The 14,952-nt window shown below is 37.7% G+C and overlaps 1 protein-coding gene across 4 annotated transcripts; it reads left to right on the plus strand.

The window, feature by feature from the left end:
• Positions 1-1,627: 1,627 nt before the first annotated feature.
• Positions 1,628-14,089, plus strand: LOC135255400 (signal peptide peptidase-like 2A). 4 transcript variants are annotated; one of them, XM_064336519.1, is made up of 17 exons: positions 1,643-1,944; positions 2,497-2,607; positions 4,094-4,276; positions 4,675-4,764; positions 4,932-5,065; positions 6,130-6,281; positions 6,383-6,479; positions 6,781-6,882; positions 7,238-7,319; positions 7,941-8,015; positions 8,331-8,387; positions 8,552-8,605; positions 9,995-10,094; positions 10,915-10,995; positions 11,433-11,593; positions 12,407-12,440; positions 13,565-14,089. In XM_064336519.1, the coding sequence occupies exons 1-17, from the start codon at positions 1,894-1,896 to the stop codon at positions 13,600-13,602; spliced, it is 1,602 nt and encodes a 533-aa protein (XP_064192589.1). In that variant the 5' UTR covers positions 1,643-1,893; the 3' UTR covers positions 13,603-14,089. The 4 variants fall into 4 exon arrangements, with proteins under 4 accessions (XP_064192591.1, XP_064192589.1, XP_064192590.1 ...); XM_064336521.1 differs by lacking the exon at positions 8,552-8,605 and having other exon boundaries at positions 1,628-1,944; XM_064336520.1 differs by lacking the exon at positions 12,407-12,440 and having other exon boundaries at positions 1,644-1,944.
• The last annotated feature ends 863 nt before the right edge of the window (positions 14,090-14,952 follow it).

Consider the following 14,952-nt stretch of genomic DNA (forward strand, 5'->3'; position numbering starts at 1 on the left):
CTGCGTTGATTTTGTCTTTGCCTTCCTACTAACTTCTCCATAGAAATAAAAAAAATATTTTTAAATTAGAATTGTTACTTTTCAAAAAAGAAGAAGATGTAAAGCAACCTCTTTTATTGTAAAGGTGGAATCTTTTCAAGTTCAAATGAAATCAAAAGGCGGGTATGGTCATGGAGCATCTGACAGTGGCCAAGAATGACTGGAAGAGCAGCTTGTTTTGTATGTATTCACTTTAACTTGATAATTTATTTCATTTTGGAACACAACTTGCTGTAATGTAAATGGTATCACATGCCAAAAATGTTTGATCATCTTGTTTTTAAAGAAATGTCTAAACTGTCATAGTATAGTCATTGTATGTCAGATTGTCATAAGTCTAGAGACTCTATTACCTACTGAAAATTTCTCTTGTTAATGTATGGCTTCTGAGTGTTATCCATTCGATACAATTAATGTACTGCTATCATATGGTTCCTCCACTCCAGTCAATGAAGTTGTGGCCTTTGTGGAAGCCTGTGAAGATCAGCAACAGCTGTTACTCTGAGGAGGCATCCATTACACTGCCATGTTCTGAAATGTACCATAGCAGAGAGGCTGAGATTCTGTTAATTTAATATTTAAAAATTGCACAATATTTGAACTGCTGTTAATCAATGCTGTTTTGCTAGTGACACCATTCTGATGTCGCACTGAAATACCTGTTGTTAAACCATGAATAATGATCCTAATGCCTGATGAACAACAGAATGATGACTTTATAGATATAGATTTTATATTTGGAAATCTATTTAGCGTTTTCGCTGAATCGTGGCCCAATTCATTTATCAGATGCTGGCTGGGCCACTCAAGAGATTTTAGGGCACAGCTTTGGTGGAACCAATATTTCACTTGCTCTTATTAATGTGGGTTACATTGTTTTTAAAAAAAAAAAATAGTTTTGTTAGACACCTTTGTAGACATGTTTCAAATGTATGTTCTCATAGCTTTCATGCATAGGTTCATTACACTGTATTTTAAATGATGGACTATGGATATCAGCTATAGCTATCAATATTATGATAGGATTTCTCAATTTTCTCAGGATTTTAAAAAATGTGGCATAATAAAAATGGAAATTTGTAAAAGTAGCATTTCAATCAATTTCTCATTTTCATACATGTTAATACAAATCTTCAAAATATGAATTGTCTAAAGGACGTTTTAGCATGTTGATGCAAAAACTGAAAATAGTTTTTTCTCATTAACTGTTGTTGCTGTTATTATTATTATTATTATTATTATTAATAATAATAATAATAATAATAATAATGAATTTCATGGTATGCATACAGTGGACGCTTCTATCCATATTTCAAATGATTCTAGCTGAATGATAAAACTGTAGTTGACATTCCTGTAATATTTACAATGCACTGTTTTTGCATATTCCTCTGTGAAACACCACGGATAGCTACTCCAATGCGTTATAGCTAATGGCGTAGCATGACAGATGAAGGAAATCTTACCTATGCATAAAAAAGATGAAGAAATCTATTGTCAATAAGAATTACTTTTCATTTAATTTATTCAAGAGCCACTCCAAATGTGGCTCAGAGTGCACGCTTCAACTCGTATTCACAAAGAATACAAAAAATAAATACGTGACATGTGCACGGCAGTATGTAACAGCCTGTGTAATGGACGCGATCTGCCAACGGAACAGGAAGTGAAAAACTTTTTGCTTCAGTAACAATGAAGCAATCACACGAACTGGGCAATTGGGAAACAACTGGCTGGCTAGCTGGCTACTAAAGACAATTACCTAAACTTTTTTAGACAGTAAAACTGTGACAGTCTTAAACAAGCACGTAGCCTACACGAAACATCTGTTGTCCTGGACGTGCTAATGCCACCATGGCAAGAACATTAACGATAATTCTATTTATCGTTTACATGTTTTCACAGGTAAGTTAGCTAGCTAGCTATGTCGGTATCCAGTTGACTGTTTAAATTTGATTCATGAGCCTGATGCCTCCAAAATACTAGCAGTATGAGGAGAATTGTTTCGTTTCGCTCTTCATTAATAGCCTTGCTATAGCTAACATTGGAGCTAACGAAAGATAAGTAATTCTCAGTTTATTTTTGGGAACTGTAGTCAACATTAAATTATGTTAGACGGGCTGGATTGTTATACATCGAAAGCTTTCATTGTAGTCTAACTAGGTAACGTTATTATAGAACAGCAGACTACCAGGTGCTACGGTGAAGACCTCCTATTCGTTTGTAGCAAGTCTATATGGGCTACTTTTTCAGTCATTGTCAGTCTAGAAATGACTTAAAATACAATATATTTTATGTGCAAATGGCTGTAGCTAATGTGCAAATTAACAATGCTTATGTGACTACATTTTAGTGTTCAACACGCATTAGGCTACTAAACCCCCCTGTTAATGTATAAATTAATTACTGTGATATCTATCTTAAGGATTACGTACGACCAAATACTGTCCCTTTCAGACGAACTCTCAAGAAGCAATTTTGCACATTTCGGATGGGTCCGCCGAGAAAGAGTATTGTCTTGTTTACAATTCATCTTGGACTAAACTGTCAACGTCCCTCAGCAATGCAGTAAGTTACCTCAAACACAAACTTACATATTGGTAGCATCGCGCTACATTACTTGATGTCATGTGTAACTTTGTACAGTTGTAGGCTTAAACTTTGAAATTAAGGGTCACTGGCAATGTCAATGAATACTGTTTCAGGGAAATATCTGGTTTGGGATACATAGCCCACTTAACCGGATTTCAAGCCGTCTTGAGGAAATTGGACACGTTGAAGACAGAAAGAGCAGTGGAAGACTCAAAAAGATGTCTGCATATGATGAACAGTTAACTTAATGGGGCAGTTCAACCAAATATGAAATTAAGGTATGTTTCCACTTACCAAGTGTGCTGTCTATAAATCCAGAAACTCCATGCAGAGATGAAGCTCTCTGAATGTTTGTGAGTCACTGTGGCATTATATTTGAAAAGAGACCTTGTTGAGTTTTTCTAATGTAAATTTTTGGTGCTTTGAGGCCACACAATCTTGGAGTCTATTGTATCAGGCTGAGCTGCAGAAGATATCTATGAAACTTGTCAAATCGGAAACTATCTGGATGGATTGACAGTACTCTGGGTAAGTTCAAACATACCTTAACTTAATTTCTGGTTGAACTGCCCCTTTAAAGGTCTCTTTCTTGAGGGACAGAAGGAAATCCATTGATGTGCTTGCTCATCGTCTGAGTCGTAAATGCTTCGACCGTGCGAAGAAACCTTATAAGAAATGATCATGTAAGGCAGAAACCGTTCTTGCAGTAAGACAACAAGCAGAAGAGATTGCAGTACAAAAAAGACCATAAAGCATAGGGCAAAAACCAGTGGCAGAATGTCTTGGACGGCCAGTAAGTCCGAATTTGGTTCACAGAGATGCAAATATGTCAGAAGAAGCGTTGGCAGGAAGTACGATGATACCTGTCTGCAGCATTCAGTGAAGCATAGTGATGGTCTGGGAGTGCCTTTCAGCCAGCCATGTAGGAAATCTGGTTAAATCAGTGGAATTATGAATGCAGAGAAATGTAAACAGATCTGACTCATTAGGCTGTACCTTTGTGAAAACGACTGATTGGCAAAAACGTTTCTTTCAGCTGTGTGTGATCACTTGGACAGGGAAAAGAACAAAATGCAGGCATAGTCAAAATAACATTTAATGGCTTGGAAGAATTTATCACAGGGCTATGTGAAAAAAATTGCGCGACAGTCTACCAAGCAAATTGCGTCAGTTTTACATTCTAATAGAGGCTTCATAAAATATTGACTTGTTTTAAAAACAAGATGTGTTTACCTCTAATTGTATTGAATAGAGATAAATGACTTTAATTTAATTTGTATTCAATTGAATTGAGTGGCCGATGACATGTATTTCTTTTGGACTGTGTTAAAGATTGTTTAAACACTGCAAGTGCTTCACTGCTTTTTGTTCATTTGCTAGTTTACTAATTAGTAATTTCTACAAATAATAACATTTTATGCTTGACAATTATGTAAAAAGATGTCTTTCTGTCTTCTTGTAGGTGGAGTATCAGTTGGTAAACCTGACGTCAACCTTTCTCTGCAGTGAATCTGGTGTAGCTCCTGATGCACTGAGAGGGAGAGCAGTGGTGGTGATGCTTGGGGAGTGTGGTTTCAGTCAGAAAGCTCTGGTTGCTCAAGATCTTGGAGCGTCTGCTGTCCTCATTGCCAGTAAAACAACCATGGTAGATGCTTATATGCATACTGTATTGTATTTATTGTAGTTTTGATATTTATTACGGCAGTTTTGAAGCTGGAGGCATTTGCTCCAGTCTGTTGAAGTCTGTGGCCAAGGTTCATTTTGAGACATCATTAGACTTGCCTATTACAAATTCAAAATCAGGTAAAATGAATAGTCATTGTCTTCAGGATGCTTTGGATGCATATTCGTATTTTTATGAGCAAGTGATATGGAATACCTTTGAATCAATGCATTTCTCTTGGTTGGATTAAACTGTTTTGTGCCGGTGACTACAGTATAGTACTTTTACCATCTTTTTGTTTCTCAAACTCCAAAAAAAAAAGATTTTAAATTCTTAGTAAGCCAACACTGAATTTTCAACTGTTTCTTTGGGCATTTTAGTTGACTCCTTCAGCGAATGAGTCCGACTATGGAAAAGTCAAGATTCCTCTGGCGCTCATGAGATACAGAGACATTATGGATGCACAGCAGGTGATCTCCTTAAAACACAAGCAAATTGAATGTATGGTCTTTACTTACATTGATTAGCGCGTACCATAAATGTCAATAAATTTATATACAAAACTTGAATAATAATTTGTCGTAATACGTGAATGCACTATAAGATATTCTTTTGTTAATTCCTTCGCTCCTCTTAGACCTTTCCCAGTGGTATGGCAGTGAGGCTGTATGCTCCCCTGCTGCCTGTGTTTGATGTCAGCCTCTTCGTCATGTTGGCTCTCAGTATCTTCACAGTGGCTATGGGAGCCTACTGGAGTGGCATGTCTGAAAGGTGAGACTGTATTCATAGGTGAAAAGTCTGTGGTGGGACATCTAAGAAATGCATCTAGCTACGGGGGTTATCCTTGCACTCTCAGAAGAAAGGGTACTTAAAAGGTACAAAAGCTCTTCCCTGGGGTGGTCCCCTATAAGTACATAAAAGTGTACCCCTAGCCGATGAGGAGGTACCCCTAGCTATTGGTTTAATAATTAATTTGTACCTTTTTTTGCTTGTAAAAGGTACTTATTTGTACCTAAAGAACACTGCTGTACCTTTCAGTGTACATTTGGGAAATTAGTTTTTTTAAAGAACAGAAAGGTACGTCCATTGTACCTTTATTTATGAGCATGTAGTTCAGCGTTCACTTGTTATGGTTTATTTTTAGTTAGAAATGTAATGACTGTCCTAGTGCTGGTTGTGGCTCCTGAGGGGAGAGGGGGTGTACAACCACACTGGCCTCACTCTGGGCAGAAGGGTTTAATTACAAGGTTATTCCCAGCCTTATTATGCAACAGTGGTGCATGGTCTGTCAGGCCCTTTCAGTCTGTCTGTGGTTTGGCTGTGCCACTTGCATAAGTCATATAGTCCTGCTCAGACAGTGCAGCACAGGTGGTGTACTAAACAACACAGAGGCCGGCTGCATTTTCAGAGGACATGTGTGCCAGGGTAGGATATCCTCAGTTGATGGAGGATCAATGTGATGATCCAAGAAATAAAATGTTAAAGGAATTCATTAAAAATATTCTAACGCAAAAAAGAGTGGTCATCACCATTAATCCATCTCTACTGTCAATGACAGCTCAAGTGTATTACTGTTTGGTTTTAGAGGGAGTAATTATTTTTTTGAAATAGCCGACAGGCTACCTGCTTTTGTCTTCAATTTTGGACTGCGATTTGAAGAAGATGCCTAAGAAATTGTAGTGTCCCTGCTGACCCCCACATTGACTTGCACTTAGACTGAATGTCTCTGGTAGTAGCAACCACCACTTGAAGTTGGCGAACAGTTGTTTTTTAGTTCTTGCTGCAGGGGTAGTTAATACTGAGGAAGGGTTGTGTTGTGTTGTGTGTCACTCCAGGGACAGGCTGAACGAATCCCCAGTCGTGGGCAGCTGTGAGGGGAAAGGCTCCAGTGGCGACTTGTCTCTTTACTCTCCACTCAAAGTCATCATCTTTGTGGCTCTGATGAGCACCATGCTGGTTCTGATGTACTTCTTCTACACGTGGCTTGGTGTGTATTTCCAGTGATTGTCCTTTCAGTCAGTCAGTCAGTCAGCAATGATATTTGTTCATGGAAATATCTCAGCGTGTTGTGACTTTTTTCATTTCCAGTGTACGTCATCATTGCTGTGTTTTGTCTTGCCTCTGCCGTGGCCCTACACAGCTGCTTGGATGCGATCATGGAAATAGTAGGTTGTGGAAGTTGCAAGTAAGTGGGACCTACATCTAGAGCACTTGTGTATTCAGTTATGCCCTTCTTGTGTTCCAGTAATGTGTGTTTTCTGTCTTTCTTGGAGAATACAACATGTTTATTGCTGCCCAGTGGTCTGATTCTGCAGATAGTTTTTCAATTAATAAAAGTCAGTTAACGCTTAAAATCTGAATGGCGCAAGTAGACATTTCTCTTTGTTTGTCCTACACAGTTCATTTCTGATTCATGTTTTGGCCAGACTGACCTTCCTGTGACTCTATTGGGCCTGTGCTTAGATTGAATGTCTTGTTTTTTCCAGCTTCTCATTCCTTGGAAAAGATTTCTCTGTGAGGTCGCTGCTGTTGGCTGCAGTCAGTGTTGCTGTGGCTGTGGTCTGGGTGGTGTACAGGAATGAGGACAGGTACTGTATGAACAAATGCAGCCCTGTTTCTCTTGTTCCGTGTGGGAGGGCCGTAGGTGTGTCTTCAGGAAATTAACCTCAGAAACGTAGTCTGGACTTTGTTTTAAGTTATACAGACTCAAGGAAATTTATTTTGTAGGCGTGTTTGTTGTACGCATCTTGGTTAGTTATGTCGAAATGGTTGCTCACTGTATCATTGACTACAGTATTTGCCTGAATTCAAAACCACAAATCCTTAGTCATTATGAGCAGCTTTGCAGTGTCTATCATTTTGACTATTTTGGTATATTTACTTTATTATTTAAGGGTTAAATATGATCGCCAAGTCCAAATTTCAAATTTGATTTCACTTTAGGTGGATCTGGATTTTGCAGGATCTCCTGGGCATTGCGTTCTGTCTGAACTTTATGAAGACCATAACTGTGTCAAACTTTAAGGTAAAACCTTACTGTGAGGCCTGATGCCTCTTTTTGTAATTTTATTTTAAATTTGTCTTTAAATTTTACAAAGAAAAATATGTTGTACTTATTAAATTATTATTCAGAGAACAAATGACTATACTGTCAAATTTCATTCCAGCTCCAGGCTCTCTGATATCCCACTAGCGGTAATGCTGCCTTAGATTTCTTAGGTATCTCTTGTTATAAATGTAAGGTATAATAGAGCTGTATTCTGTTACTAGCTAGCAAATGCTATTTCCCTATGTTTAGCTATCCTAATGGAGCCTACCAGTGATGTAGCAACATATAGCAGCACACATTTACATGCTAGTAAGAGTTTTTTTAAGGTACGGTATGGATTATGGAATGCTGAGGGATTAAATATCAACAGCAGTATTATATTAAGTGAATATGGTTTTTGGTGACTGCATTAATGTTATCGAAGTAATGGACTTAAATAGTATAATTGACTCAAATAGAATTTCATACAAGAATGAAGCGTACGAAAGTTCAAAAATTTGAGCCTGAAGCAAATTGACATATCTTTCCATACCCAAATGATGCCCCTGACTGTGATTCTTGACTGCCTGTCTCGTTCCCTTCATGTTTTGCCTGCAGGTCTGCGTCATCCTTCTAAGCCTCCTGCTTCTGTATGACGTCTTTTTTGTCTTCATCACGCCTTTCTTTACTCCAGTGAGTCACACGCCATTGTCTATTTATAGGAGCATATGTACTGTCATGTTTTTTCCTCTGTTTCTGTAGTCATTCAATTAAATAATGTGAGTGCAGATGTTCAGTGAATTCGAAAATAAATCTCATAGGTTTCCTGGCTATGTTTGATGTAGGGGACAGGTCTACAGTTAGGATTGGGCATTTTATGTTCATAAGAAAAAAATGTATTTGTTAAATCAGTCTATTTACAATGCCTGCAGGCGTTTGGGAGTGACGTGCTTTCGATTACTGTTGGCATTTTTGTAAATATTTGTGTCACTGTGTCATCTGCCACAGAACGGAGAGAGTATCATGGTTCAGGTTGCGCTTGGTCCAGGGTCTACAGGGGAAAAGGTAACCACCAAAAATGGAGTTTACATAAATAGCCGTCTCCTTTTTTGTTGTAGTTATGAAAAAGAGCAATGACCGTACTAACAATAACATGTCTGCCTGGCATTTGCTGTGTTTGTGTGGATTGATTTTTACTGAAAAAACCTCTGACTTGGGTTTGGTCCTAGAGCGGAGGCAACATGGTGGAGGTACCTGCTGAACCCAGAGCTCCCCATGAAAAAGTAAGGCCTGACTCTGAGCTCTCCTCGTGGGTGACAGGAGTGGAGGCAGAGCTCTTATAAACTCATTCATTCGTACCTCAAGAACAAATGCTGTGCTGTTACATTCGTGCACTGTGTGTCTGTTTGCCCTCCTCCATATGCTCAAGCTCTCACATGACTCTCCCACTTCTGTGGTGTTTGCAGTGTGTGCCGCTTAAACAAGCATATGATTCGCCTTCAGGATCCTTGACACATGAGCACACACAAAACTGGGTTGGGCATAGTATTGTATTACTGTTATAGCATTGTTTTACACAATTACATTTTCTGCTAAATAAATAATTGTACATATGATGTGCTCTATGAAACCTAGTTTTATCAGATAAGTATTGATCTTTGCTTACATTTTATTTTGAAATTTAAAATATGATAGAATTTTAGGTATTAATGTATGTACTAATGAAGGAATGTTACAGAGATTATGTATACTACAAGATATAGAGCATCACAATTAGGCTATTGTAATTTAATGAACAGAAACCAAGTCAAGTAATTTAAAATAATGCTAACATAACAATTGGCATTAACTGTAAATTGAGTTGAAGAAAACGTTAATTTAAGGACCGTTGATATTTTGAACTAAAATCTAAACCTTAAATGTTTATAAGTGAGTGTTCAATTCAGTTCAATTCAATTCTGTTTGTGTAGCACTTTTTGCAGAGACACTGTCACAAAGATTATTTACAGAGGAAACAAAAAGGAAAATTTGTCATAAACCAGGCCTGAACCCCCAAAAAGTGAAATAAAATTAAAATAAAAACTCAGCAGTTTTGTAGTGTCACATGCAGATTGCACAATCGGTCACCTTTAATCCAGACTGGGGTGGTACAGTACAGTGCAGATAATCTAAACAGGGTACTGTTATTCTCCCAGATGGATTTTGTATAAAATTTTGTGGTGCAGTGCAGATGTGCTGTACTGCAGAAAGAGCCTTTTTGAGAAAGAAAACTCTTACTGAGCAGACCTGTGGGCAGGATCGCAAGAGAAAACACTGTCTTAGGAGGACCAAGCATTACAGGGACCTAGACCTGAAGTATATACAACTGTGCGAGATTTGTGTCTACACTGACACATGCCAAATTGAAATGACTGTCTTTATGAAACCTGGTGTAGGGATGAATGTTATAGTGAAGCTTGTCTGTAAAACGATCCTTTGGATTTGAATTGTAATAATTTGGTGTTTTGGTAATGCATGCATTTCCCTCAGATTTTGCATTGTTTTCCAGAGGCCATTCTTATGTTTTATTCCAGTTTATTCTTTTTTTATCTGGCTTCAGAAGTGTTTCAGTACTTTTCTGTTTTGACTGTTTTTTCTGAACTGGAGCTTCACATCTGTGTGATATTTTGCAGCTGCCTGTGGTCATGAGAGTACCGAGGTTTTCGGCCTTGGCCCAGAACCTGTGTGGGATGCAGTTCTCCATTCTTGGCTACGGAGACATTATTGTACCAGGTGACTCAGGGTTCCGATGCAAAGGTCCTGGGGGGGGATGAATAGCATTGCACTGATAACTACCTGGTTTTCAGGCACCCCTCTCCTCATTCTTTATGTTCTGTGCATCACTGTGAGGGCCACCAGTTTGTCTCCACCAAGTGATTTCAATGTGTATTTTAATGGTTATTCTCCAGGGTTACCCATAGGCACTCCAATGGCAGTCAAGTGACTAATCACACAATTTAGTTTCTAATTAAGCCATTTCTAAAAACAGTTTGTTTATCCAATATTGGGAGTCAGGAAGGAAAGTGAACATGGGTTCTGTGAACATTTCTGATACAGGGTTTTGTTTTAGCCTGCCGCTAAGACACCTGATTCTACTTAAGGTCTTGGTTGAAGACCATGATCAGTTGATTAGTTGAATCATGAATTAATTTTTTTTTAAAAATTTCTGCGCAAGTTAAATGTTATATAACTGCTGTCATTTTTAATTTGGGCATTTCCCACTGCTTTTAGCAAAACGTGACATGGCCCTGTAAAACATTTTAAAATACTGTAGCATGTCCACAGTAGCAAGTAATCAAACTGAATTTAACATGAGACTGTTGCTTGTAACCATCACTGTCATGGTCTGTGCTTAATTCGGGGCAATTACTTTATCACCTTAGATTACTGAGGTTATGCGAATGGAGTAATTGTTTGAGAAGGGGCTTGACAAAGAGGCTATTCTGACCTCTACCTGGTGGAGGACTGAAGTACCATGTGAGAAAACAAGGGAAGGCACACTGGTGGCCCTAATCATTGCCTCCGAAGTAACATTCTCTCATTGACAAAACAGGTTTACTGGTGGCCTACTGCCACAGGTTTGATGTATGGACCAGCAGCTCCAAGAAGATCTATTTTCTGTCATGCACAGCAGGTACAGTATGATTCGGAAAATAACTATTGCTGTCAGTCATTTCAGTTTTGTAACAGAAAATTTTGCAGTATTAAACAAATCTGCCGTTTCAGTACTTGTATTTGGAACCATCTAAAATTATTATTATCATGTAGCCTCAAAGCTTTTAATGACTACATGATAACCGTCCATATATGTTCCCGGTAAGTTAGTATGTAAAATGTCTGGGATGCTTTTAGTGACTGTGGTTGAAACAGTAAAGTTTCAGGAATGTTCTAGTCATAATGATCTCTCAACCAAGTGAGTCTAACTGGAATGTCAATCAATGTTCTTGGAATGTTAATGTTAGTTTGGTCCCTTCGGGACTGAAATGGGAGATGTCAGATCTTTCTGAGAGGTGCCATCAAAGGTAACCTGTGAAGTTGTCTTGTGTGGCATTCCTCCTCTTGTCTCCACAGCCTATTTCATTGGTATGATTGTGACATTTGCGGTCATGATTGTGTCCAAGATGGGCCAGCCTGCCCTGCTGTACCTCGTGCCATTCACTCTCCTGACCAGTGCAGTGGTTGCCTGGTGCAGGAAGGAAATGAGACAGTTCTGGACCGGAAGTACTTATGAAGTAAGCATATTCACTGATTCTAGGATCATCCATTTATTTCTATGGTCTATCTGCCTGGATATCCTTTAACTCATATATAATTCTGTAATGCTTGTCTTAACATGTCTTTGAGTTATTATTAGTCATTTACTCATACACACAGAGCAGCATCTAGTCTGGATCACCCATTCACTGTCAGACACATTGGGATTCAAGGAAATGCATATAATATAGTTTTTTTCCCCACAGAGGAGACTAAAACAGTCTGTGTTTCACTAATAATTTTATAATTGAATTTACCTGGTCAACATTTTTTCAGTACAACATTTGAGAGCAGACAATGTAGACTTGTGAATTATTGGCAGGTGAAATGTTACTTCTCACTGGCAGCCAGTAGGTGTCAGTTTAGTTAAAGGAGTCGGTTAGGGAAAATCCATTCTCACCATGAAGTTATGATTTACTTTGTAGTCGTATTCAGTCCCATGGCAATGTTGATTTACAGATTTTCTCAGGTAAATTATTATGATTTTGGCTGTGAAATGCAGTATGGGAAAATGGAAATTGCATAAATTTACATATATTTAATAACGAATTTATAGATTAGTTGCAATGCTCAATTGGTTTTGAGATAGGAAATTGCCCCTTTATATTTGTGAAATAAGATTAAAATTATCTTAAATTATTTTAAATATAATTTCTATGAATATGCATTTTTTGTATTGCAAAGAAACAAGATTATACACTCCTTTTTATATGTAATTCTATGTAGTCACAAGCATGTCAATCATGCAGTGTTTTCTTACAATGATCATGATTTAACTCCATTTACATCAGGTGTTGGACTCCTCAACAGGACCTTTATTACAAGGTGTGCTATTGACCCAGAAATGGCTACATTTACCATCGTCATTCCATCTTCTGCCATATGTGTCTTGTCACGTTGTGTTTCCTCAAGCCCCCTTTGTCTCATAGTGTTCTTCTTTCTCTGGTATACGAACCTGTCAGTATCTTTCTGTAACTGTGGCTGTTTTTTTTTTTTTTGAGGCCTCAGAAAAACTTTGAAAACATTTTTTTTTTAAACAATTGGATCTTTGTGTTTTTAACTCTCAGTAGACCCACAAAACTCACCGATGTCACAATTGCTCTCTAAAAATCCTTTTTGGCCTCTTCTATGGCTTTGTGTCCATGTTCATGAGACATATTTTTCAAATAGCATTGAAGCACTAAATTAAACAGCCAAACAAACAAAGAAAGATGCTTTACAGCTCGACAAAATACAGGATTAGCTTTTGTTTGTCTTCGTTGCAATCTATGCATTTGCCTGACATCTTTGCAATTTACAACAATCTGCCTTTTATTTATTATTCATCTCTTGTTTCCAACTGATGAAACACTTCTACTTATGACAGTTTTGCTTCATCTAATAGGTGGTTCTGTTGCCATGACAACAGGCAAGAAGGTTGTCTGAAACAACAGTACTTCTATCATTTTTCTTTGCATGTTGTTGTTATAAATATGCTTTGTCAGTAAGGCTGGGAGCTCTGTAAACAACTAACATTGTAATTTTTGTAGTTATTTCACAGGCGTGCATGAAGTCTGTTGAAATAATGGCACATTATTTTTAATTATTGTTTTGTTATTTTTTAAAACCTATATTTTGCCACCTAGCAAACTGATCACAATGCTAAGCATATCTGTCTGTTTCTTGCCTCCAGCTGAAAGTAGCTATGAAATGTACAAGTATTTATGTGGTCAGCATATTGTGTTAACATTTTATCTTGAATTGCTTGCATTGGTATTTTTTGTGGATGTTGTTTTGTCAGTTTTTCTTGAGTGCAGCAATGATACCAAATAGTGATGTTCACACAGAACTTTTTATTTTAATCAGAGAGTATTTTTAGATCTGGTACATATACACATGCATTCATTTTCAATAGGCCTACCTTTTTTCTTTTGGAATGATTATCCTTTCTCCCTCATTTTCTTTCTTAGATGGAGGATCAGGATGTGACGGTGGAGGAAAATGCTGACTTCCACAATTAACCGAGGGTGGTGCATCGTTATTGTTTTTTACATTTTGAATTTAGGCACAAGCACAAATTATATGGGTTGTCGCTTGTGTTAACATTAGGCAATGAATCAGCAGGTGTAATTGCAAGGAATTAAATGTGGTTTGGGGATTTAAGACCAATCATTTAATCTCTTGCTGTTAATCAGTAAAATAATCCATAATGTAGAAAATGGCTGTAAAGTAAAAAAAAAAAGAAAAAGAAAAGAAATGGTGTCTGTTTGCCAAATTAAGTTGGATTGGGTTTTGGTCACTTTTTTGTTGAATTCCATAAGCTAAAGCAATATTCTGCTTTTTTTTTTTTTGCTGTGGATGGCTGATGATGCCAGCCTTAACATGTTTGTGAGATGAAAACTGCCCATTTAGAAATGCAAGTATTGACTTGCATCACTCGCATGTTGCCAGTTTAAGAAATCACTTTTCTTTTATTAAACTGATACTTTTGTGCACTGGTTTGTTTTACCATTCTTTACATGCATACATTTTCAACAACTTATTCTAATTTATTAATGCCATCCATAATTGTAACTGGCCAGTTACTGTCAAGTCCATTCAGGAAGGTTGCTCCTAGCATGTGCCTTTTCAAAATGCGTGTGGTCAGCTGCCACGTTTTTTCACTCTGTGATCCACTGGCTGGGCTGTACTGTTCCTGAAGCAGGGGACAGAGTGCACCTTGCACAGGTGCAGGCACATTGCAGGCATCCCATCTACCAGAGGAGTTGCTGCTGAACAATGAGGGTGGAGAGGCCATGCCAGCTCACTCCCTTTTGTTAGTTTGTGGGTGAAGCTATGGCCAATCAACCATGTTTTGGTTAAAAAATTAAAAAAATTAAAAAAAATTAAATACCTTATTTGTACATTTTGGTTATTTGTAATGACTTGTATTATCTTTCAATTTTATGATATTTTAAGGAAGAGAAATTATGTGCTTTGTCAGTACGCTCTATCAGCATTCCTTCTGTGAGGCTTACAGAGAAATATTGCACTTTTGGTTTTTTGGCGACCAGTCCTTTCTGGAAATCAGCTGTTTTAAAAACATATATTTTGATTGTGTTGCTTGAGAATTTTCCACAAGCTGCTTCACAGACCTGCAGTGGCAGGCCAACCTCTGAATCTCTGAATACCGGGTTGGTGGGCTGGTACTCTACTGTAACATAATTATGTGTTTTTGTATTACACCATTGCTACTCCATTTATTTTCAGTGGGGCCAGTGTATCTTCTCAAATGAAAAACTATCCCTGAAAGAATATTTATTCCCAGCCTAACGTGGCTTTTTAAAATTGGGTGCGTTTTTCAGTTGTATTATATTCC

Source organism: Anguilla rostrata, chromosome 5 (genome assembly GCF_018555375.3).
Source record: "Anguilla rostrata isolate EN2019 chromosome 5, ASM1855537v3, whole genome shotgun sequence".
In the NCBI taxonomy this organism is placed as follows: domain Eukaryota; kingdom Metazoa; phylum Chordata; class Actinopteri; order Anguilliformes; family Anguillidae; genus Anguilla; species Anguilla rostrata.